The following is a 22,949-nucleotide window of genomic DNA, read 5'->3' as shown; positions in this document are numbered from 1 at the left end:
GGGGGGGGGGGGGGGGGGGGGGGGGGCAGCCCAGAGCTGGTCCCTGACCGCTGATGCCAAGCGGTTGGCTGTGGGTCAAGGGTTGAGGGAACCCTCAAAGGCGGCATTACAGGCCAGACCCTCACTCCCATCCTGAAGCCTCCCCTCCCGGCATTACTCAAACTCCCTAAATGGGGCTTTCATAAACAGCGCGAGTCTGAACACTCGGGCGGCTCTCCCGCCCCTCCGGCCCTGGGGGCTTCAGGAGGGTCTGGGCTGCCTGCCAACCCCGGCTGTCCCCAGACTTGGGGGTGGGGTGGGGAGGAGGTGCCGCTACCCTCAGCTTCCTGCTAGATTTCCAGCCCGGAGTTTCCTCAGGCCCCGGCCTCCCCGGCTCCCCACCCTGCTCTCCCTTAACCCTTTCCTCCGGGGCCGGGGTGCGGGGGGGGGGGGGGGGGGGGCCGGGGCCTCCCCCCCCGGGGGGGGGGGGGGGGGGGGGGGGGGGGTGGCACAGGTCTGCTTCTCCAGGGAGGGCTGGGAGGGGCGCGGTGGGAGGAGCTGGGAGAAAGTCCCAGAATCCAAGACCCTTCTCCCGCACCCGAACGCCCCTCCTTCCCTTCCTTTTCCTTCCACCCAGGAAAGGGGAACGTGGAAGGAAATTAACTTTGACCCCTGATTCTGGCTCGAGGCCTAAAATTTGGGTGGAAGGCGGAGGTTTCGAGGACCCTCCCGCCCCCTCCCCTTTTTTTTTTTTTCCCCTCCCCCGGCCTTCCGCGCCCCTTCTAGCCACCCGGCAGACGGGGAAAGGGTTCATCCTGCGGGGGCTGGCGCAGTGGTGAAGGGGGAAGGCTGGGGGCGGAGGGAAGGGCGGCGGGAGCCCCAGCGGTCCCACCCCCAGCTGCGGCCCCTGGCAGGAAGAGATTGTCGCAGGAGCCGCCGCCAAAAGGGACGGAGCTCGGGCGGACGGGCGCCCGGGCGGTGGCGGGTGGGTCCGCGAGCCGGGAGGACCCGGGCCCGGGCGCGGGGGGGGGGGGGGGGGGGTTAGGGGGCGCGCCGCTCGGAGGGGGGGGCGTGGCCTGGGCTCCTCGGGCACCCGGCTGGGGCGCCTCCCGCGCTGGGAGCCCGGTGACACTGTCGGCGCCCTCCTTCCAGGGGCGGGCGGGGCAGCCATGCTCCTGTCCGGGGGCGACCCTCCCGCGCAGGAATGGTTCATGGTGCAGACCAAATCAAAGCCCCGGGTGCAGCGGCAGCGGCTGCAAGTGCAGCGCATCTTCAGGGTCAAGCTGAACGCCTTCCAGAGCCGCCCAGACACCCCCTACTTCTGGCTGCAGCTCGAGGGGCCCAAGGAGAACATGAGCAAAGCCAAGGTAAACAGCTTGTCCCCACCCCCACCCGCCCCTTCCAGTCAGACCCCTCTCACGCTCCCCTGTCCCGGGGAGACAGGGGTCCCCAGAGGTCCCTCGAACTGGATTCGGCACTATGGCGGGCAGGTAGTGGGCCAGTCTCCTGCCTTTCCAGATCTGCAGCCTTGGTTCCTTCCCTCTGGTTCCCTTTTTCTTTTCTGCCTCACCCCTCTCCTGCATGTCACTTCTGTCCCTCAAGTGCTCTGAGAGAGCCTCCGTGGTGTGTGTTCCCCCAGGAGCCTTCCATGGCCAGGACCCCAGCATCCGTAGCCTGCTCCCCCATCCGGGGAACAACTTAAGGTCCAGCATTTCTATGGCCTCTGCAACACCTCTTTGTTCTCCATCAAGACGCTGGAAGGCCCAGGTCCTTCTGTCTCCTTTTAAGTCTTCTTAAATCCTGGGCTGCCCCTTGGAGCCTCTCAGAGTGCTGGGCTAGAGGGGCCCTTAGAAACCCTTCTAGAGCAATGCTGGATTTTACAGATGCGGTATTGGGGATCAGAGAGGGTAACGGGCTTGCCTGAGCACACAGTGTCAGGTGGGGGTGGGGGGAGGGTGGCAAGTGCTGGGACTAGAACCCAGGGCTCTGGGCTCCCTGCTCCACACTCTTGATGCCCTAGGCAGCCTCTTGCAGGGGTTGGTGTGTGTGTGTGTGTGTGTGTGTGTGTGTGTGTGTATGCAGTTGCTCTGGAAGGCAGCAGCCCTTGGGGATGGGTGGGAATCTTGGAGGAGGGCTGTGGGCTTTCAGATGAAAGGGCCTGCTGTGTGGGGCAGGGCGCTGGACAGGCCAGGTCACAGTGCACCTCTCTTGCATTCTCCCTGGCTTCTCTCACAAGCTTCTTCCCTACTTGGGCCTCTCAGGTTCCCTCTGACCCCCAATCATGGCCAAGGTCTCCCTCTTCCCCTAGATTCCCTTATCTTTTCCTGGTAGGAATGCTACAGCTTCCCTGGGTCCCAGGTCACCACTCCCTGTGCACCTCTCACCCCCCCAAAACACACCTCTTCCCCAGCTGGGTCTATACCAATATCCTAATTGGTCAAGGCCATGGGTGGGGGAGCCCAGAATACACTGGCCAGTGGCAGGCAGGCAGGCTGGAAAGTTCCTCCCTCAGCCCCTCCACTGAGCTGCTTGGTCAGCAGTTTTTCCAGTTCTGACAGAGGTGCTGGGGGAGGGGAGGGGTGCCTGCCCAGAGAATGGATGGGCAGGAGCCCCTGAGATTCAGACTTTTCAGTAGCTGGAATAGGGTGGATTAACAAGAGGAGCCTTTGGGGTTGTTTTGGGTTCTTAATCTTTTTGTTAATTTGAAATAGAACAACTCACCCTTTTATGGGATTTGTACTTTCAGAGGTGCCCAGCGCCCCTGCCCCCTGCTTTAAATCCAGGATCAGCTTCTCCAGGCTTGTCTGCTCCTGTTTCCACTGCCGTCTCAGGGTTCCTTGGGCCACTGATCCCTCCCTCACACCCCAGGCCCTGCTAATGTAACCAGTGGCTCTCTCGACTCCCCTACCTGTCACCTCATTCCCCTTTGTCTTCCCTCGGGGGAAAGGCCCTGTTTAAGATGGAAACATAACGTGAGGGTCTTCTGGATAAGTCCCTCTCTTACTGCACAGGATGAGCAGAAAGAAGAGATGGTTGGAGGTTTGGAGAAGGAGAGCAGGGAGGGTGGGAGGATAAGGCTTTGTCCTAGGAGTCAGGAGATCTGGGCTCAACCTGTTGTCACCAAGCTATGTCTGGGACAGAGGGGTGTGGCAGAGAGAGTTTGAGATCAGGGTTTGCTACCCTCTAACTGGGTGACCTGGGTCAAATAATTTACTCTCCCTTGAGCCTATTTCTTCATCTATAAAATAATAATATAACACCCACATCATGGAGGGGTTGTGAGTCAGCTGAAATAATGCACGCTTAAGTACGTTTGCAAATGTGGAGAGCTATGGGATATAGATGGCAGTCATTGTCGTTGTTTTTTAAAGATTTATTTATTTATTTTGGGGGGCAGAGGAAGAAGGAGAGAATCCTCAAGCAGACTCCCCACCAAGGGCTTCATGGGGGTACGGGGGGTGCCTCCATCCCAGGGCCCTGAGATTGTGACCTGAGCTGAAACCAAGAGCTGGGTGCTCAACAGACCCAGCCACCCAGGCGCCCCATATAGGTCAGTTATTACTGTACAACTTTGAACGAGTGCTTTTGTGTCTGATTTTCGGTCTCCTTGTTTGTAAAGTGAAAAGCTGAAATTAAAGTAAGATGAAATGCTCCCCAAGGTCCAGCAATCTCATACGTGACAATTTCTCAAGTATGAGGATGTCTCGTGGCTTCCGTGTGGAGGTGCTGGGGCTGAACCTAATCCTAAACTGTGGGGACACGGAAGCCTGCACTTTGATAATGTGCTGTGATACCCAGGCCAACAGGCAGAGAGGACCTCGTGAGACCAGAGGCTGAGGGATGGGAGAGGGGTGAGCATGGGGTTGGCTGGATGGGGAGGGGAGGAGGGGTGAAGGAGACAGGCTCATCTGGAGAAGGGCCCGGGTATGTTTCTAAATTATATGCCCTGGCTTTCCAGGAAAATGTCTGTAGAACTCAAGAGTGCCTTTCAATTGTTATCTTGTGGTGGGATTTAAAAAATAATGAAGACATTTGCCGGAAATCACCTTCCCAGGTGGCAAAAAACAGTGGGGTGGCCTGGCCTCTCTGAGACGTAATCAGCAGGTGGAAAGGAGGGTTTTAATAATGATCAGAGTTGCCCATGGACAAGCCCTGCTCAGCCCTCTGTCCCTGGCAATGATGTGAGGAAGCGTTGAGTGCAGAGAGGAGAGGTGACATTTCACTTTTCTCCTTTCTGGAGATGATGGAGGGAGGTGAGGGGGAGCCAGAGACTGGGTTCAGGGAGCTGTGGGACAGGGCAAGGTTTGCTGACTTTGGGCTTGACTTGTCCGATGGAAGCTGAGCTGTCCCTTGCTCCCCATTGTGAGCAGTCCCATGGACGTTGGTGGCCAGGGATATGCTGGAGCTGGCTGCTACTAGCCCACTGTTAACATTTCAGGAAGTTTGCAAATCAGTGGAGTCCCATTGGTAGTTTGAAATCAGCCATGGTGGGAGTATTTATGCCATAGAAATTGTCAAATGCTGCAAATCAGGGCTATTTCCCTGCACCCCCCACGGGCTGATGCTAAACTCTTACCAACACACTTAATTGGGTTTTGGGCAACTAATCTTTCTCTCTTCTTTTTTTTTAAACTTAGTTTTTCTTCTGTCAAAGTAATGCATAATTAAAAAGTCCAATAGTTTTTAAAAAGCACACAATAGGATACCATGATTCCCTGCCTTGTGCCTCCCAACTCCGTCTTCAGTGCTCTTCCTCCTAGACAGTAGTCCCTTTGGCATTTCCTCATCTACGCATTCCTTAAAAAAATTATCTCTCTCTCTCTCTCTCTATCTATCTATCTATATCTTTTGATTAATTGATTTTATTTTTTGTGTATTTTTCAAATTTAAATTCAGTTACTTAACAGATAGTGTGCTATTAGTTTCAGAGGTGATTAAATGATTTTAGATCTCTCTTTCTCTCTTTCTTAAGATTTTATTTTTAAGTAATCTCTACACCCAGCGTGGGGCTTGAACTCACAAGCCCGAGATCGAGAGTCGCACACTCCACCCACTGAGCCAGCCAGGTGCCCCAGTTTTAGATATCTTTTTACTTTCTCTGTTGTAGGTGAGGGTTTAGCCCCTTACATCACTGTCCATTCTTTTTTCCCAATATAGTTACGTTTCAATTTTCTGTTGAACCTGCATTTACTGTTTACATCATCATGCCTGGGCATGCATCATTCACATCTGGGCATTGCCATGTACTCTGCTTATGTTTTCTTTCTCACTTTTTTATTTCACTAAGGTAAGGACCCCTTGTTTTTCAATTTGCTTGTTTTTCTTTGTACCTGTAGCCCATTCTTACAACTTCAGTAGCCTCTCGCTACAGTTTTCTAGAAGGTCGATCTATGGGTTCAGGGTGTTATTGCAGTTCCAGCTTCCTTGGAGACATCTTTCTGTCTAGCCAGGACTGCACAGCTGTCATCCAAGATTTCAGTTTGCTGTCATTCTTGTCATCCCTTTGCCTTTTTTCTTTGTCAAATGCTTTGTTTACTGGACTGAATGTCTTTCTCTTTCTTGGGTTGGTGGGTCACGTCATCGATGGCATCATCAAGTGAGAAAGATGGTGCAGTGCTAAAGGGTATGCTGATGACTGCTCTCAACAAGCTGGTCTCTTGAGTCCTACCCTCCAGTCCGAGCTAGCTGTCCCCCATGCCTGCTGATGCTTGTGGTCTTAGAATAGTGCCTGGGTGCTCAGTGACGATTTGTTGACTAGATGAATCCATTCTGAGCTCTGTCTGCACCATCATCCTGGAGATTGTCTTTGCTTTTTTCCTATGTCCTTTCTTGATTCGCTGGAAGATGCTCCCCAGCAGCTTCCTGAGAAAGGTCCCCCCGCCGAAAGATTTTATAGGAGGCAAAATGTTGGAGGAGGTAAAATGATACGCACATTGGCATATCTACATTGCACATCTGAAGGTCGCTTGATATTGATAGTTTGCTTGGTATTGAATTATAAATGGAAAATTATTTTCTTTCAGAAATGCAGAGGCATTATGCCATTGACTTTTTTTTTTTTTTAAAGATTTTATTTATCTATTTGAGACAGAGAGAGACAGAGACCACATGAGAGGGGGGAGGGTCAGAGGGAGAAGCAGGCTCCCTGCCGAGCAGGGAGCCCGATGCGGGACTCGATCCCGGGACTCCAGGATCATGACCTGAGCCGAAGGCAGTCGCTTAACCAACTGAGCCACCCAGGTGCCCCTATGCCATTGACTTCTTGCTTTTGAGACATCTGAAGCTCTTCAGGTCCCAGGTCCTTTGTGTGTGAAATGTTTTCCCTCTGGAAGTTTGTAGTTTTCCCCACTGCTTTGAGGTTTCTCAGTGAGACCCCTTTGTGTGGGTCTATCTTCATCCATCTTCGGTTACTACTGCGGTGGTACTCTGTGGGCCTATCTGGACACTCATGTTCTTCAGATCTAGAAATTTTTCTGGAACTATTTTGTTGATGATTTCCCCCCTGTGTTTTCTCTGTCCTCTCTTTCTAGAACTCCTCTTCAAACATTGCACATTCTGGTCTGGTGTACTTTTTCTTATTTTTTCTCCTGTTCTCCAATTCTAATTTTTTGCTCTGTTTTCTGGAGATTTCCTGAAGTTTATCTTCCAACCGTTTTATTTTTTAAGTTTTTAAAAAGATTTTATTTATTTATTTGGGAGGGGGTAGGGGCAGAGTGAGAGGGAGAGAGTCTCAAGCAGACTCCCCACTGAGTATGGAGCCTGACCTGGAGCTCAGTCCCACGACCCCGAGATCATAACCTGAGCTGAAATCAAGAGTCAGAGGTTCACCCGCCTGAGCCACCCAGGCGCTATACTGCCATCATATTTTTAATATCTAAAAGTCATTTATGGGGGCACCTGGCTGGCTCAGTTAGTGGAGCGTGCAACTCTTGATCTCAGAGTTGTAGGTTTGAGCCCCACATTGGGTGTAGAGATTACTTAAAAATGAAATCTTAAAAAAAATGTCATTTATGTTCTCTGAATTCTCTTTTCAAAGGGGCGCCTGGGTGGCTCAATCAGTTAAGCGGCTGGCTCTTGGTTATGGCTCAGGTCGTGGTCTCAGGGTCCTGGGATCAAGCCCTGCATCGGGCTCCACGCTCAGCAGGGTCTGCTTGAGGATTCTTTCTCTCCCTCTCCCTCTGTCCCCCTCCCTGCTTGCACACACTCTCTCTCCACACTCCAATAAACAAATCTTTAAAAAAGTAGTATTCTATTCTTGTTTAATGTGCTCAGTGTTCTTTATTATCTCTCTGAGAGAGCAATGGCAGTAAGCGTTTTGAAGTTTTCTTCTCCTTGCCTAGTTTCTCTTCTTTCAAATTGTTCCCCGCCCCTTTCTGTGTGTTTTCTTTCTTTTTGTGGAGCCCAACGTGGGGCTTGAACTAATGACCTTGAGATCAAGACCTGAGCTGAGGTGAAGAGTCGGATGCTTAACTGACTGAGCCACCCAGGCGCTCCTGTATGTTTATTTCACATTAGGAGCTTTCCTCATTTGTCATGGTAATCCATGCATGAGGCTGACACTTGTTGGTTTTGAGCTTGGTGTACGGAGATCTGAGGGCATTGTCTGTCAGGGAACCTGTTTGGTGATCTTTAGGTCTTTGCTCTCCGGCTGGCCAGATTTCCAGAATGTTATTTCTCTATTCTCTGCCCTGGAGGGTCACGGTCTGGCTCCTGAATTGCCGAATGGGAAGAATGGGTTTCTCTGCACTCAGCTTTCTTTTTTTTTTTTTTTTAAGATTTTATTTATTTATTTGACAGAGAGAGACACAGCGAGAGAGGAAACACAAGCAGGGGGAGTGGGAGAGGGAGAAGCAGGCTTCCCGCGGAGCAGGGAGCCCGATGCGGGGCTCGATCCCAGGACCCTGGGACCATGACCTGAGCCGAAGGCAGACGCTTAACGACTGAGCCACCCAGGCGCCCCTCTGCACTCAGCTTTCATTGTAGACTTCATCATCTGGCCTTCTTCCCTTCCTTCATGTTTCTTTGTACGGTCTCCACACCCTCAAGTGTGGTGATCAACCTCTAATCCCAGGACCTCGTTTCCTGCCTGTTAGTTTGTCTAGAGAGCAAACCTCCAAGCGTGTGAGGTACTTGCCCAGCCTTCTTGTAGGGGGCTGGTTGGTCTCTAACTGCTCCTCGAACAACTTTACCTCAGTCTGCCTTGTTACTTTTAAATTTTATTTTATTTTTAAGTAATCTCTATATCCAACGTGGGGCTCCAACTTACAAGTCTGTTGTTTCTTTACCTTTTTTTGTTGAATGGTATAGACAGCACCGTGGTTAAGACCCCAGACTTTGGAGTCAGAGTGCCTGAGTATCCCAGCCCACTATCTGTGTAACCTTGAACTTGTGCCCTTCCTTGCTCATCTAAAATGGGGATGTAGTAATTTCCTTCTAGGGCAGAGAGAGGAATAAATGAGATCATGTGTATATGGAGCCTGATGCACAGTGAGTATTCGATGAATATTAGTTCACATTTATTATTTGGAAAAGGATCTTAGTTTTTAATGTATCTTTTAGTTAAAAAATATTGAACAGTTAATGGAACAATAACTATTTTAAGCTCTTTGCACAAAGAGAAAGAAACCACCCACAATCTTCTTCTCCAGCACATCTCTTCATTTTTACATATTGTTTTTCAAGTAATTGGAATGTAGGGTACTGGGGTGAGGATTGGTTAAGGTCTACGACAGTTATCCCGCATCTGGTCAGATTCACCCTTGCCAGACAGTGGGACCAGCTGAGGTTCTGGGTGGGAGGGGTTGGCTTGGGATGTCTATCAGGTTTTGAGCTGGTTTTGGACTGATCGCAAAGGGGTTAGACCTGGGCAGAAGTGCCTAGGTGTATTTAGGCCCTTTGGGGAAGGGGTTGGAGGTCTGTGGCCTGGTCCAGATAGAAGAGGTAAGCATAGGCCTGAGCAGAATGGTCTGAGCAGGGGGCTGGGGTGGTCTTCAAGATGGCTGCTGGAGATCTAAAATGGAGCCTTTGTTCCTTAATGGAACTGTTAGGGGAAAACAGGAAGAGGGATGGCTGTCATGGACATGGGATGTGGAGGGGCAGGAGGGACATGAGGGCAAGTGCAATCAAATGGGTTGGCTGATTAAGAGGGAGTGCCCATGCTCCCTTGGAGATCATGGGGCCATGCTGGTACAACTCAGCCGTGTAGGGGGGAACCCCAACCTCTCCCCTCCCAGCGGCTGCTGAAGACTGAGTGTGTGAGCCCTGTAAACATGAGGACTTGGTCTGCCCATAGAGCCAGAGGCCTTCGTTCAGGTTCAACCATTGTGCATATCGGCAGGGTTCCCCTGGATGCTGGCCCAGTGACTTACCTCCTCCTCTCTTCCCTCTGGGCAACAGAGTTACCATGGTTACAGGTACAGGTTGTGCTAGACACCTTCTGGAGGGGGAGTAAGCCAGAATCCCTCAGGATTACCCTGTAGTCACTGTGCAGTCTGAGGAGGTGGAAAGGGCTCTGGTTTCAGAGTCAGACAGATGTGGATTGTGCTCCTGGCCCATCAGCTTCTAGCTGTGTGTCACTGGGCAAGCGTCATGTCCCTTCTGAGCATACAGAATTCGAATAGCTAGGCTAAGACACTAGGCTAAGCACTTCCTTTTTATTAACTCATTGAAGCTTCATAATAGCCTAATGAGGGGGACTGTTATCCCCATTTTACAGATGAGGAATCGCAGGCACAGGGAGGGTAAATAACTTGCCCCAGGTCACATGGGTTCCTGGCACATGGAGGATACTCAGTAGTGTGCAATTCCCCTTCTCCTAGCTAGCTCACATTTCTAGAACCCCAGGGTAGGACTGGACCTTAGGGGTAGCTCACTTAACCTGCCATCCTACAGGCGAAGGGACAGCGGTTCCAAGAAGAAGGTAAATTTCCCACAGTTAACCTACCTAAGGTTAGGTTAGGTTGCAGTTGAGTTGGAACTAGAACCAGGGCCCCCGACTCCAAGCCTAGGTGCTTTCCCCTTCCGCTGGGTGCCTCCCTCATCCTGTCCGAGAGTTCCCTAGGAAGAAATGAGTGTGTGAGGGGACAGGGCCAGGAGAGAGGGGCTGGCCAGGGGGGTGGCATTTGGATTATGGTAGGCAAGGGGAGGGCATGTCCTTGGGGTTGGGGAGTGCAAGCCAGTGAGTGCAGGCCCCTAAAAGGATGACTTCCTTTGTGCTTGCTCTCCCTACTGTGGCCTCAGGAGTATCTGAAGGGCCTGTGCAGCCCGGAGCTGTGGAAGGAGGTTCGCTACCCACAGGCCCTGCACTGCGCCTTCCTTGGGGCCCAGGGCCTCTTTCTCGACTGTCTCTGCTGGAGCACCCTGGCCTACCTGGTGCCTGGCCCCCCCGGCTCCCTGATGGTGGGGGGGCTGACCGAGTCTTTCATCATGACCCAGAACTGGCTGGAGGAGCTGGTGGGGCGGCTGCGCTGGGGCCCTGCTGCTCTGCTCACGCCCCGGGGGATCTGGGAGGCCGAGGTGACCAGGGCCTTCGGGGCCTTGGTCTGGATCCGTGGTGACCAGTATGCAGGGGATCTGCTGCAGCTGCCCCCAGCGGTCCAAGAGCTGCTGCTGAGCCTGGTGCGGGACGCTGCGGGCAAGGAAGACATCATCGAGTGGCTCGGCCGCATCGGCACCTCCGAGTCACGCTCTGACCCCGAGGTCCTGATCTGCCCTCCCCACCAGCAGAAGGAAGGCCCGGCCATGGTGTCTGTGGGAGACGGTCCTGGGCCCTTCCTGGAGGTGGGGACCCTCCAGAACAGGAGTCTAGAACATTCCAAGAGATTAACCAGCCTGGGAGCCACCAGGGCCCTGGTCTCGGGCACCCCCGGCCAGAACACCCAGCAGGAACCCGCCAACCAGCTGGTACGGTAAGTTCTGAAGAATCTCTTTGCTTCTCGGATCCTATCCCTGCTCCCCCACCCCAAGGACATAGTGGGGGACTTAAGTGGTCTAACCACCCTTCCAACAAACTGGGGCTTCCTCCAGGGTCGATTCCAGCAGCCACAGTGGCACAGACAGCGCTCCCCGAGAGGAAGGGCCGGCGCGAGCCACCGGCAGCCAGGACTCCACAGCCCACACACAGGCCCTGTCACAGCAGAGGCAGGGCCAGAGAGTGGAAGACAAAGTCCCCTTCCAGCCCCCCGTGTCAGCCCTGGGTGTGTGCCCGCCCTGGAAGGCCTGGACCCCAGGGCCAGCCTTTGGGCCCTTGTGGCCGGGGGCTATCGCGGCCACCTTCTGGAGGATCAATGAGCTGCACTCCCTCCACCTGGCCTGGCTCCTGTCCCAGGCGTGCTTCAGTTTCCCCTTCTGGCAGAGGCCGCTGGGCCCCATTCAGTTCAAGCTACCAGGGCAGAATCCTTTGCCCTTGAATCTCGAGTGGAAGCAGAAGGAGCTGGTTCCTTTGCCCAGCATGGAAAGCCCAGACTGCAGACTGGATGCGGGACCAGGAGGAGAGGCGGCCCTCCAGAACTGCCCGAGGCCGGACACCCCCCAAAAAGTCATGAGTTTATTGGTGGTCTCGGGGGGCTCAGGCGTAAAGGACAAGACTAGCCCCGGACTTCCACAGATAGGGCCACCCTTGACCTCTGTACCGCAGCTGCAAGCTGGAAGCGAGCCAGGGGATCGAGGAAGTGGGCAGTGGGATAGGAAGGGGCCAGAAGAGGGGCCCTTTCCAGCACTGCCGCCGGGGCGAGGAGTGTCTACAGCTCAGGGGGGACCCGTGGCTCAAGGGGGGCCAACCGCTCTGCCAGTACCCGACGCTCAAACAGTGCCTGAAACTCTCGAAGTGCCCATGGCTGCAGCAGTGGCCACAGCTCAAACCCCACCCGCGGATCAAGCGCTGCCCGCAGTCCCCAAAGTGCCTACAGCCCAGACGCCGCTGGCGGGCCACGCAGAACCTGCAGCTCTCGAAGTGCCTTCGGCCCCGACGAAGCCAGCAGCTCCAGGGGTGCCCACGGCTCAGAAGGCCGCCGGGGCTCCGCTGGCATCAGCCGCTCCAGAGGTACCTGCAACTCCCAAAGCTCCCGTGGCTCAGAAAACACCTGCGGCGAAATCATCACCTGCGGGGCCCAAAGCACCCAAGGCTCAAACTGGGCCTGCAGCCAAAACAGGGTCTGCTGCCCCCAAAGCCTCCAGAGCTCCCAAAACACCTGCGGCTCAGAAGACGCCCACAGATCCGGGGCCAGTCTCGGATGGGGCCAAACTCCTGGGCGAGGGCCAGCCTTCGTCAAGGGGCAACGCCTCCTTCGCGAAGGGCCAGGGGGAGGCCGAAAGGCAGGGTCCCCAGTCCGGCAGCACCTCGGCTCCCAGTAGTAAGCACCGACCTCAGACGCAGGGGCTCCTGGGGGCCCGGGAGGGCGCCCCGAGGCAGCCGCCTCGCCACCCACAGGCAAACAGCACAGTGACCAGCTTCCAGAGGTACCACGAGGCCCTGAATACACCTTTCGAGCTGAACCTGTCGGGGGAACCCGGGAACCAGGGGCTGCGGCGAGTGGTCATTGATGGCAGCAGCGTGGCCATGGTGTGAGTACCCAGGGCCGTGGGGTGGGCTGGGGGTTCTGGGCAGCTGGGGCAGGGCATCCCGGGGGGGCGGGGGGGCAGAGTGTGGCATCCCCTCGACCTCTGCATGTGGGTGACATGGGGTTCAAATGGGGAGATGGTGGGTGGCTACGGCATGCTGGCGGAGTGCACGGAATTGTTACGACAGCCCTGCGAAGGGAGGTTTCTGTTCTCTTTGATAGAAGCAGAGCCAGGCTCAAAGAGGTGACGGACCTTGCCCCAGATTCCAGGGCCTAGTAAGGGGCCTGGCTGGCCTTGGCTTCCCATCTGTCCCCTGCCAAGGCCTGTCCTCCTCCCACTGCAGCCTGCTCCACGTGGCGTGGTGTCTGTCAACCCCAGGCCAGCTATCAGTGTTGAGCCCGAGCCTTGAGGCCCAGCCCGGGTGTCCTTTGTGCGGCGTTTCGTGCCTGTGCCAATCCACCCTTAGAGACCGTCCTGCCTGCCCGGCGCTTACTGCCATACACATGTCCGCCCAAGTGCGTGGAAGACCTGTGGTCTTTCCCCCCACAGGGTAGGAGTTACTGTGCTGCGCGCACTCCCAGCACACAGTAAGGGGCAATGGATGCTCGTTTGCTTCCAGCCCTGAACTGAGTTCTTTGGGTGAAGAGGTTGCCTTCTTTTTCCTCTTGCCCTGGAGGTCCCTACACACACACACACACACACACACACACACACACACACACACAGTGTAGGTGAGTGAGCCCGGTAGGTGTTTCCAGAATGTTTGATGGTGGAGGAAAGGGAGAAGGGTGTTGCTGGGGCAGATGCGGGTGCGTGGCATTGCCTGGCCCTGAGGGAGGACTGAGAGGAGGCAGGGCATGTTCCTCAGGAGGGACCTGTTCCCTCACCTCCTGCCCCTGCCCCCCCCCCGGCCCAGGCATGGCCTCCAGCACTTCTTCTCCTGCCGTGGCATTGCCATGGCGGTGCAGTATTTCTGGAACCGGGGCCACCGAGAAGTCACTGTGTTCGTGCCCACCTGGCAGCTGAAGAAGAACCGGAGGGTGAGAGGTGAGCTGCCCGCTGCCTCTCTGTCCCGACCGTGGCCCCTGCCACGTGGCCCTTCCTCTGAGCAGCCCTGTCTTCTGCCTTTCACCTCCAGAGAGCCACTTCCTGACGAAGCTGCATTCCCTCAAGATGCTTTCAATCACCCCCTCCCAGCTCGAGAACGGCAAAAAGATCACCACCTACGATTATAGGTGTGCCAGTCCCAGGCCTTCCTTCTGTAGGGCTCCGGGGGCTGGGCTGCTGTGTCAGGTGGAGTCCTGCCTCCCTGCTCTGGGGGGATGGAGGCCCACATGTCCGAGGGTCCTGTCAGAGAGGATGGCCTGGTGCGCGCGCCCTCTGGAGGCGGAGGGAGGGACACCGTGGGCCGAGGGCTCCAAGGTCGGCTCTACCCCAGGCCAAGGGGGAGTCCTGACTTTGGGACTCCGCAGCTCCATTCCCTTAGTCAACAGGCTTTCTTCCCCCATGACCTATGGGCTGAGACCCACTACTTTGGGCAGGACTAGCCCAGGGGACCTCTGGTGCTTCCAGTGAGCTGCTTGCCCAAGTGACTGATTTGGGGCTCCAGTTTGGGCTAAAGTTCATGTCTTAAGGAACTGCCTCAGTCTCCTCCCCCCCCCCCCGCCCCCACCAAGCCCTGGCAGTGGGCGGAGGTATGTGTGTGACTGTATGTGGTTGGAGCCCTGGCTGGGCTCTGACAATGGAGTTAGACTGGCCCTGTCTCCTCGCTAAAACCCCAGTGCCTCCCTACTTGTCAGTCCTAAGCACCCAGTCCCCAGCGTGGCTGCAGGACCAGTACGCACAGGGCGGGTGTGTGTGTGTGTGGGGGGGGGGGATGCTGCCTCTGTTGGGGCAGGGAAGGCCCTGCCACTGGTCCTAGGCTGGAGCCGATGCCGGGCACACACAGGTCTCGGCTGCCCTTAGGCCCCTCCTACGCTGGGCAATGAGAAGTTCTGTTCCTCCCCACTTTCCCCAAGACCTGGCATCTACCCAGCCTGGGAAGGGCTGGGCATGGTAGCCCAGGCATCGCTCCTTCAAGGGCTAGGCCCTTTGGTAAGGTCTTGAAGTGCCTCTGATTTCGGGTCTGGGCTTGAGGGAAGGTGGCTTTTCCGCAAAGGCCCCTCTGCTGGGCACCTGTGGAATAGCGCGCCTGGGGCCACCGGGATGGCAGCCTCCAGGGAATGCCGAGAAGTAGGTGGCCTTTGCTTTCTCTCCTGGTCACAGCCCTCTTTCAAGGAGAGGTGATCCTTGGAAAAGTGGATTTGTTTATTCAGGTATGTGTTTTTATGTATGTTTATATGTATATACGTACTTACGTGTATACAGGTGTCTATATGTAGCGTGTATACGTACATACAGATGTATGTATGTCTTGGCACGTACGAGAATGTTGTGCATTGGTGAAGAGGAATAATGGAATATTTGTGTGCACGCTGTGTGCCAGGCACCGAGGCAGATGCTTCAATGTCCTAGCTCATTCAGTTTAATCCTCACAGCAATACAGGGTAGGTATTTTATGTGTCCGTTTTGCAGACGTGGGAACTGCAGCGGCAAAAATGCATGTGTGAATGTGGACTAGTGTGCAGGCTCCCGTGTGCGTGTCTGTGCATGTGTCTGTGAAGGTCTGTCTCTTAAATAGGGGTCTGTGTTTGTATGTACAGTTGGGGGTGTGCATCCAACCTCACCCTCCCGGGGGCTAGTGGTGATTTCGGATGGCCACATAGACGAGGGGATGGGCTCTCGAGCCCTGGCTCCCCGACTACCAAAGGCAGCATTTTTGGTCGGCACACCTCCATGTGACACTGAGAGTTCATTTTCCCCGAAGGCCTGGCGAGGGAGGGTTTCTGGGTGGTTAGCGGCACCCCCTCTCCTTGCAGGTTCATGGTAAAGTTGGCAGAGGAGACAGACGGGATCATCGTGACCAATGAGCAGCTCCACATCCTGATGAATAATTCCAAGAAACTGATGGTCAAAGATCGGTGAGGTGACCCCAGGGGCTGGAGCCATTCCTTCCCTGTGGATATCGGGCAGCCCCTGGCAGGGGGTGCTGGGCCCAGGAGAGGGGCCTTGGAACTGTGCCCACCAGCACCTGCCTGAGAGGAGAGTGGGTCTCAAGCCCCGTCCGGACACCCAGGGAGCGATGGGCCGTGGGTGAGTCAAGGCCTTCTCTATGACCATGTCCCCTCTCTCCCGGGTGCAGCCTGCTGCCCTTCACCTTTGCGGGGAACCTCTTCATGGTGCCGGATGACCCCCTGGGCCGTGATGGCCCCACTCTGGACGAGTTTCTGAAGAAGCCAAACAGGTAATGGGCCAGGCCTCCGCTGCATCCCAGCCCCTCCTGGGACTGACCAGAAACGTCTCGGTGCTAGCCAACATTTGTCTAGTGCTTAACAATGAGCCGAGTGGTTCCATTTTCCAGGTCTTGACGCTTCTACCACATACTGATGCATCGTAAACCACCCATAGTACGGTTTTCCAGTTTTCCAATTTTGCACACCACGCACCCTGTCGCTGTTGGCGTTCGTACTCAGTGTTTCATTGTTTTTCCAGATCTATGCCGTGTGAATTCACGTGGCTCATTTTAATGGCTGTGTGCTATTCCATTCCCTAAGTACCCAACGGATGTATCCAATCTTTTGTTGGGGCTCATTTGACATTTTCCGTATCATGCTATCGGCCCTGGTGCTGCCGTGGACAGGCTCGTTCTTGTTTCCTGGTGAACAAGGGTTGCTGCGCTGGAGTACATTCTGGTGGACTTTTCCCCTCTCTGTTATCTTTGATTCTCACAACTGGAGTTAGACGTACATGACCATTATCCTGGGCCAGATTTGCAGTAACTCAGATGCCCTGGTATCTGCCCCCTCTGAGCTACCTTACTCCCCACCTCCTAGTTCCCTGGGCCCAGCGGGGTGTTGGGACATGGGCCAGGTCCTGGCCCCTGTTATGGACAGGGCATTGCTTCTGGGGCCACGTCCCTCAGTCTCATTTCCCTGGGTTTGTCTGCTGTGCCCTCCCAATCCCTTGTCAGGCCCCAATCCCTCTCTTGACCTTCCCCTGGCTTGCTCATCGTCGGGGCCGGTTGGAAGTGCCAGTCACTTTACTCTTACCATATCATTGGCTTAGATCTCGTTGGAAATGTCGCTTGGTTAATGAGGTTTGGGTTGGATGAGCCCTCAGGGCACAGCTGAATCTCTGATATGGAGGCCTGGCACACGCTGGAGGTAGAGAAGACACCGGCGTGGGCAGGGTCCTGACAGAGGCTCTGCCGTGTCGCCGGCTGGCACTTGGCCCAGACTCAGGGACACTGGGCCATGGGGTGAGGCTCCGCAGATGCAGTTTTCCCCTTGGGGTGCCCCTCCGTCCTCCACAAGGCCCCTTAACGCCTCCGCTCTGCTCTTCTGGTGTAGGCTGGACACCGACGTTGGCAACTTCCTGAAGGTGTGGAAGACCCTTCCTCCCAGTTCGGCCAGTGCCTCCGAGCCGAGTGACGGTGCTGCCCCTGCGCCTCCCGAGAGTCTGCGGAATATGGAGGAAGTCAAGGAGGAGAAGGAGGAGGGGCAGGACGAGGAGCAGAGTGAGGGGCAGGGGGTGCAGGAGCCGCCTGAAGAAGACACCCTGGACTCCTCCCTGGCATCAGTGTTCAGGGCTGAGTGCCCTTCCCTTTCAGAGGAAATCCTCCGGTGCCTCAGCCTCCAAGACCCCCCTGACGGGGCCCTAGACATCGATCTCCTGCCCGCGCCGGCTTCTCCCTACCTGGGCATCCCCTGGGACGGGAAGGCTCCTTGCCAACAGGTCCTGGCCCAGCTGGCCCAGCTGACCATCCCCAGCAACTTCACTGCACTCTCCTTCTTCGTGGGGTTCATGGACTCCCACCAGGATGTCATCCCCGACTACGAAGCTCTCGTGGGCCCCCTGCACAGCCTCCTCAAGCAGAAGCCGGACTGGCAGTGGGACTGGGAGCATGAGAAGGCCTTCCTGGCTCTGAAGCGAGCCCTGGTGTCTGCCCTCTGTCTGACGGCCCCCAACGCCCAGCTGCCCTTCCGCCTGGAGGTGACAGTGAGCCAGGTGGCCCTAACGGCCGTTGTCTATCAGGAGCACTCAGGGAGGAAGCACCCCATAGCCTATACCTCAAAACCCCTCCTCCCCGACGAGGAGAGCGAGGGCCCCCAGTCAGGGGGAGACAGCCCCTACGCTGTGGCCTGGGCCCTCAAACATTTTTCCCGCTGCATCGGAGATACCCCGGTGGTCCTGGATCTTTCCTACGCCTCCCGGACCACCGTGGGCCCCGAGACGCGGGAGGGCCGCAGGGTTTCCAAAGCATGGTTGATCCGATGGTCCCTCTTGGTACAGGACAAAGGCAAGAGGGCCCTGGAATTGACCCTTCTCCAGGGCCTGCTGGGAGAAAACCGACTGCTGACGCCCGCGTCCTCAATGCCTCGCTTTTTCCAGGTCCTGCCTCCTTTTTCCGACCTGTCCACTTTCGTCTGCATCCACATGTCGGGCTATTGCTTTTACCGTGAGGACGAGTGGTGTGCCGGCTTTGGTCTCTATGTCCTGTCTCCCACCAGCGCCCCCGTCTCCCTTTCCTTCTCTTGCTCCCCTTACACTCCAACCTATGCCCACCTGGCGGCCGTGGCCTGTGGCCTGGAGCGCTTTGGCCAGTCCCGCCTGCCCGTGGTTTTCCTCACGCACTGCAACTGGATCTTCAGCCTCCTCTGGGAGCTCCTGCCCCTGTGGAGGGCTCGAGGCTTCCTCTCCTCGGACGGCGCCCCGCTACCTCACCCAAGCCTGCTCTCCTACATCATCTCGCTCACCTCTGGCCTCTCGTCCCTCCCGTTTATCTACCGAACCTCCTACCGGGGCTCCCTGTTTGCTGTGACGGTGGACACCCTGGCCAAGCAGGGCGCGCAGGGGGGTGGGCAGTGGTGGGACCTGCCAAAGGACGTGCCGGTCCCTGCCGTGTCCCCCCACACTATGGGCAAGAGGCCCGACCTGCTGGCGTTGCAGCGGAGTGACGGCACCCTGGCGGAGATCATTGCCAAGCTGCGGGTGGGGCAGAAACTGCCTGGCTCCTCCCCCTTCAGTTCTGTCTTCAACTCCCTCAGCCTCGACCAGGAGAGCGGCCTGCTCATGTTCAAGGGGGACAAGAGGCCCAGGGTCTGGGTGGTCCCGAGGCAACTCCGGAGGGACCTGATTTTCTCTGTGCACGACCTGCCCCTGGGCGCCCACCAGAGGCCCGAGGAGACCTACAAGAAGTTGCGTTTGCTGGGGTGGTGGCCCGGGATGCAGGAGCACGTGAGGGACTACTGCCGGAGCTGCCTGTTCTGCATCCCCCGCAACCTCACTGGCAGTGACTTGAAGGTCCTTGAGTCCCCCTGGCCCCTCAGGTCCACTGCCCCCTGGTCCACCCTGCAGATCGAGGTGGTGGGCCCCATCACCATCAGCGAGGAGGGCCACAAGCATGTGCTGATCGTGGCCGACCCTAACACCAGGTGGGTGGAGGCGTTCCCACTGAAGCCCTACACGCACACGGCCGTGGCCCAGGTGCTGCTGCAGCATGTGTTTGCCAGGTGGGGCGTCCCTGTGAGGCTGGAGGCCGCCCAGGGCCCCCAGTTCGCTCGGCACGTCCTGGTGAGCTGTGGGCTGGCGCTGGGAGCCCAGGCCGCCTCCCTGAGCAGGGACCTCCAGTTCCCCTGCTTGACCAGCTCCGATGCCTACTGGGAATTCAAGAGGGCCCTCAAGGAGTTCATCTTCCTGCACGGCAAGAAGTGGGCGGCTTCCCTGCCCTTGCTGCACCTGGCCTTCAGGGCCTCCTCCGCCCAGGCCACGCCTGTCCGGATCCTGACGGGGGACGAAGTGAGGCTGAGCGAGCCCCTGTGGTGGGAGATGAGCAGTGCCAATATCGAAGGCCTCAAGATGGATGTCTTCCTGCTGCAGCTCATTGGGGAGCTGTTGGAGCTACACTGGCGGGTGGCTGACAAGGCTAGTGAAAAGGCGGAGAACAGGCGTTTCAAGCGGGAGAGTCAGGAGAAGGAGTGGAATGTGGGTGACCAAGTCCTTTTGCTCTCCCTCCCCAGGAACGGCAGCAGTGCCAAATGGGTGGGCCCCTTCTATATCGGGGACCGCCTGAGCCTGTCTCTCTACAGGGTCTGGGGCTTCCCAACTCCGGAGAAACTGGGGTGCATCTATCCCAGCAGTCTGATGAAGGCCTTTGCCAAGAGCGGCACACCCCTGTCCTTCAAGGTCTTGGAGCAATGACCGGGGTGGTAGGAGAGCCTCCACTCCAAGGTCCTGGGCTTTTGCTGCTAGGCCGCCCCCAGCCCCGGGAAGTGGTCTCACAGCCCCCTGGGGGCCTCGGTTGTGCCTTTTGTGGAGAAGTTAATTCACAAAGCTTTGCTGAATTGCCTTGAACTGGGGACAAGTGTCCCTACGGAAACATCCCCAGTTTGGGGTATTGGGAGAATCTATCAAAGGCTGTGAGATATGGACCTCTGGTGATTTCACCCTGGGGTAAGGGTAGGCCAGGCTCAATGTCTTTCCCCAAGTATTTCCTTTGTCCTGTCACACGTGGGCAGGTATATACACATGCCCCCCAGACTTTTACTTCTGGTGTGCTTCTGGGCCTCAAGACCGGAACTCCATTCCCTCCTCTAATGTGGACTCTTCCCCTGAACGTTCAACTGGGGGGCTCTTGCCCTTCAAGTTGTCAGAGGTGACACAAGTCCATGAGGTTATCACAGCTCATTCCCAGTCTCATGGCCACCTTCCTCGGGCCAGGCTAGGCCTGCCCAGCTGTCAAGGAGGGGTTGGCAGTTCTGGGCCCGAGGCTCGGAGCTGGGGTAGGAGTACGGCCAGCCACACCGAGCGTCCCGCTTGTCAGCAGGGGAAGGGCGAGGGGAGACAGTCGGCCTACCTCAGTTGGCTCCAGCCAATGGAGACAAGTCCCCGTCCCTTGCTTCAATGGCGTCAACCATACAGAAATCAAGGATCTCCATGCCGAGTATGGCATCTCCGCCTGACAAGCTACTTCAACTAGACCAAGGGGCCCAGGCCTCTGTTTCAAGGGGGGCAGGGCATCTGAAATGAGCAGTCTGGCACACGGTAACGTGCTGGCATGGCTCGCCCTCCCAACCCCACCCCAAAGCCCACAGCCCTCTCCTCCTCCCATGTCTGCTGTGCCCTGCATCCCTAGACCCTGCACAGTGTGTGACTGCTTTGGTTGGATCACCCCATCCCCTGCACCTGCCTTCTGTGTAGAGCAAAACCCAGCTCCCTCCGAGCCACTCTCTGCAGAGATCATGTAGGGAGAGTGAATTTCTCCTAGGTGTGTGTGCTTACACTGACCCCTCCGAGTTGCTGTTTCCACCCACAGAGCAGTTCCAGGTGAAGGCCAGCACCGTGTCACTCCGGCGGGGCCTCTGAGTAGTTTTATTTCTCCGAAGCTGAGCCAGTCTCCTGGCCCGGCCCAGGTTGCCAAAGCACTTGGCATTGCTAGAGCTAGGCATTGCCTACCGTCGCGTCCAATCTGCTTGTTTTGCAGCCAAGGAAAGAGGCCCAGAGGGGGCATCGATGTGCCCAAAGTCACACAGCTAGTTGGTGGCTGAGTTGGGACCAGGATTCAGCTTCCCGACTCTCAGTTCACTTTAAACAGGGTTGTGGCGACAGGTTCAAGGGAGAGGATCCCTCAGAATCCTCTCTGGTTCCCCATCTCCCAGCTCTCGTAGACAAACGGCTTCGATGTTGCCCTTAAACCATTTCCAGCTGTTCATTCTGTCCAGGAGAGAATGACTGGGTGACAGCTGAGAAATTGAAAGGTGAGCTGTGGAATTGTTAGCAGATACCTTCTTTCCTCTTTTCCCTCCACTCCCTGCTCCCCGGCTTCTCTGCCTCCTCCCTCCAATAGTATGCCAACCTCCCCTCCGTGCTGGACCCACGTCCTGCCTCCCTCCCCCCCCCCCCCCCCCGCTGTTAACCACATTTATGATCTTATACCCTTTTATATGATTTTTTCTTCATTCGATTTGTCAATAAATGGATCCAAATGGAGTCAATGGCCAGTTCTTTTTAGCTACGGACTCAATTCTGGGAGTGGGGAGGGTGGGAGGCGGTCATGGGGGTACCGCTGCCGCACGTTTCCCAGGCTGACCTGCAGAGTTGAAGGCCTGGGCACCACCCTTCCGAGCTCACCTGACCCATGCATGCTCTTATTTCACAGATGGGGAGACCAGCACCGAGCATCGACAGGCGTCAGGCCCCACCGCTGGTTTGCGGCAGGGCTAGGAGGGACTGCATGTTTGAGTCCCCGCCCCCCCAGTTCATCTGTTGAAACCCTAACCCCCAGTAGAATGCTCTTAGGAGGTATTAGATATTAGAGGTATTAGAAGGTATTAGAAGGGCCCTCCGGAGGTAATCAGAGATGAGGTCATTAAGGTGGAGCCTCCATGGTGGGATTAGTGTCCTTATTAGAAGAGAAAGATGCTAGAAGTCACTTTATCTCCACCATGTGTGGTATAGTGAGAAGGTGGCCATCTCCGAGCCAGGAAGCGGGCTCTCACCACACACTGGATCTGTCATCACCTTGATCTTGAATGTCCAGCCTCCAGAACTGTGAGAAATAAATGCCTGTTGTGTAAGCCCCCCAGTCTATGGCATTTTGTTATAGCAGCCTGAGTGGACTACGCCAATTGCATGCCAGCTAACATTTCTCTTCTTCCTGCCCCTGGACTCTTGCTCTTACTGCCCTTCAGGCTCAGAGACTGTCCTAATGGTGGCCAAGCTTCCCAAAGTTGGGCCTCTGCTTCTTGCTGCCTTTTTCACCTGCCCAAACTTCTTTTTTTTTTTTTTTTAAGATTTTATTTATTTATTTGAGAGAGAGACACACACACAGTGAGAGAGGGAACACAAGCAGGGGGAGTGGGAGAGGGAGAAGCAGGGAGCCCGATGCGGGGCTCGATCCCAGGACCCTGAGATCAAGACCTGAGCCCAGAGCAAGAGTCAGATGCTTCACTGACTGAGCCACCCAGGCGCACCTCACCTGCCCAAGCTTCTGTCCAGCACTGGCAGGGGTATGGAGTGGTGGGAAGGAAATGTCCTTCCTGAGAACTCCCCAGTTTGTGTGTACCCTGTCATTCATTATTTGTGGAGCTATGTGCCAGGCCCTGTCTAGGTGTGGGGTGGGTAGTGGGTAATGTGAGTGATATGGTCTCTGCCCCTTTGGTACCCACACTCGGGTGAGGGACATGATTCAAGGTGACTCAACAAGCAAATACAGAGCAGGGTGGTAAGAGAGAGTGTTCCAGAGGAGCTTGTGGCTCAGGCGCCTGGGATCTCAGCTCACAGGCCATTCAGAGAGGTCCTGGGCTTGCCGAGAG

General features: G+C 56.1%; 1 protein-coding gene across 1 annotated transcript; it reads left to right on the top strand.

Annotated features, from left to right (window-relative positions):
* The first annotated feature begins 1,148 nt into the window (after positions 1-1,148).
* Positions 1,149-21,605, top strand: NYNRIN (NYN domain and retroviral integrase containing). The gene is made up of 8 exons (XM_021695387.2): positions 1,149-1,346; positions 10,219-10,886; positions 11,005-12,540; positions 13,454-13,584; positions 13,676-13,772; positions 15,456-15,557; positions 15,779-15,880; positions 16,986-21,605. The coding sequence occupies exons 1-8, from the start codon at positions 1,149-1,151 to the stop codon at positions 19,834-19,836; spliced, it is 5,685 nt and encodes a 1,894-aa protein (XP_021551062.2). The 3' UTR covers positions 19,837-21,605.
* Positions 21,606-22,949: the final 1,344 nt, after the last annotated feature.

The sequence above is a fragment of the Neomonachus schauinslandi genome, chromosome 9 (assembly GCF_002201575.2).
Source record: "Neomonachus schauinslandi chromosome 9, ASM220157v2, whole genome shotgun sequence".
NCBI lineage: Eukaryota > Metazoa > Chordata > Mammalia > Carnivora > Phocidae > Neomonachus > Neomonachus schauinslandi.
The sequence above is the reverse complement of the archived record's forward strand: the minus strand, read 5'-3'. Positions and strand labels throughout refer to the sequence as shown.

Coding starts and splice junctions, on each gene's coding strand:
- NYNRIN (XM_021695387.2), top strand. CDS start 1,149: ATGCTCCTGTCCGGGGGCGACCCTCCCGCGCAGGAATGGTTCATGGTG. Junction 13,585..13,675: donor GAAGAACCGGAGGGTGAGAG/GTGAGCTGCCCG, acceptor TTTCACCTCCAG/AGAGCCACTTCCTGACGAAG. Junction 13,773..15,455: donor ATCACCACCTACGATTATAG/GTGTGCCAGTCC, acceptor CTCTCCTTGCAG/GTTCATGGTAAAGTTGGCAG.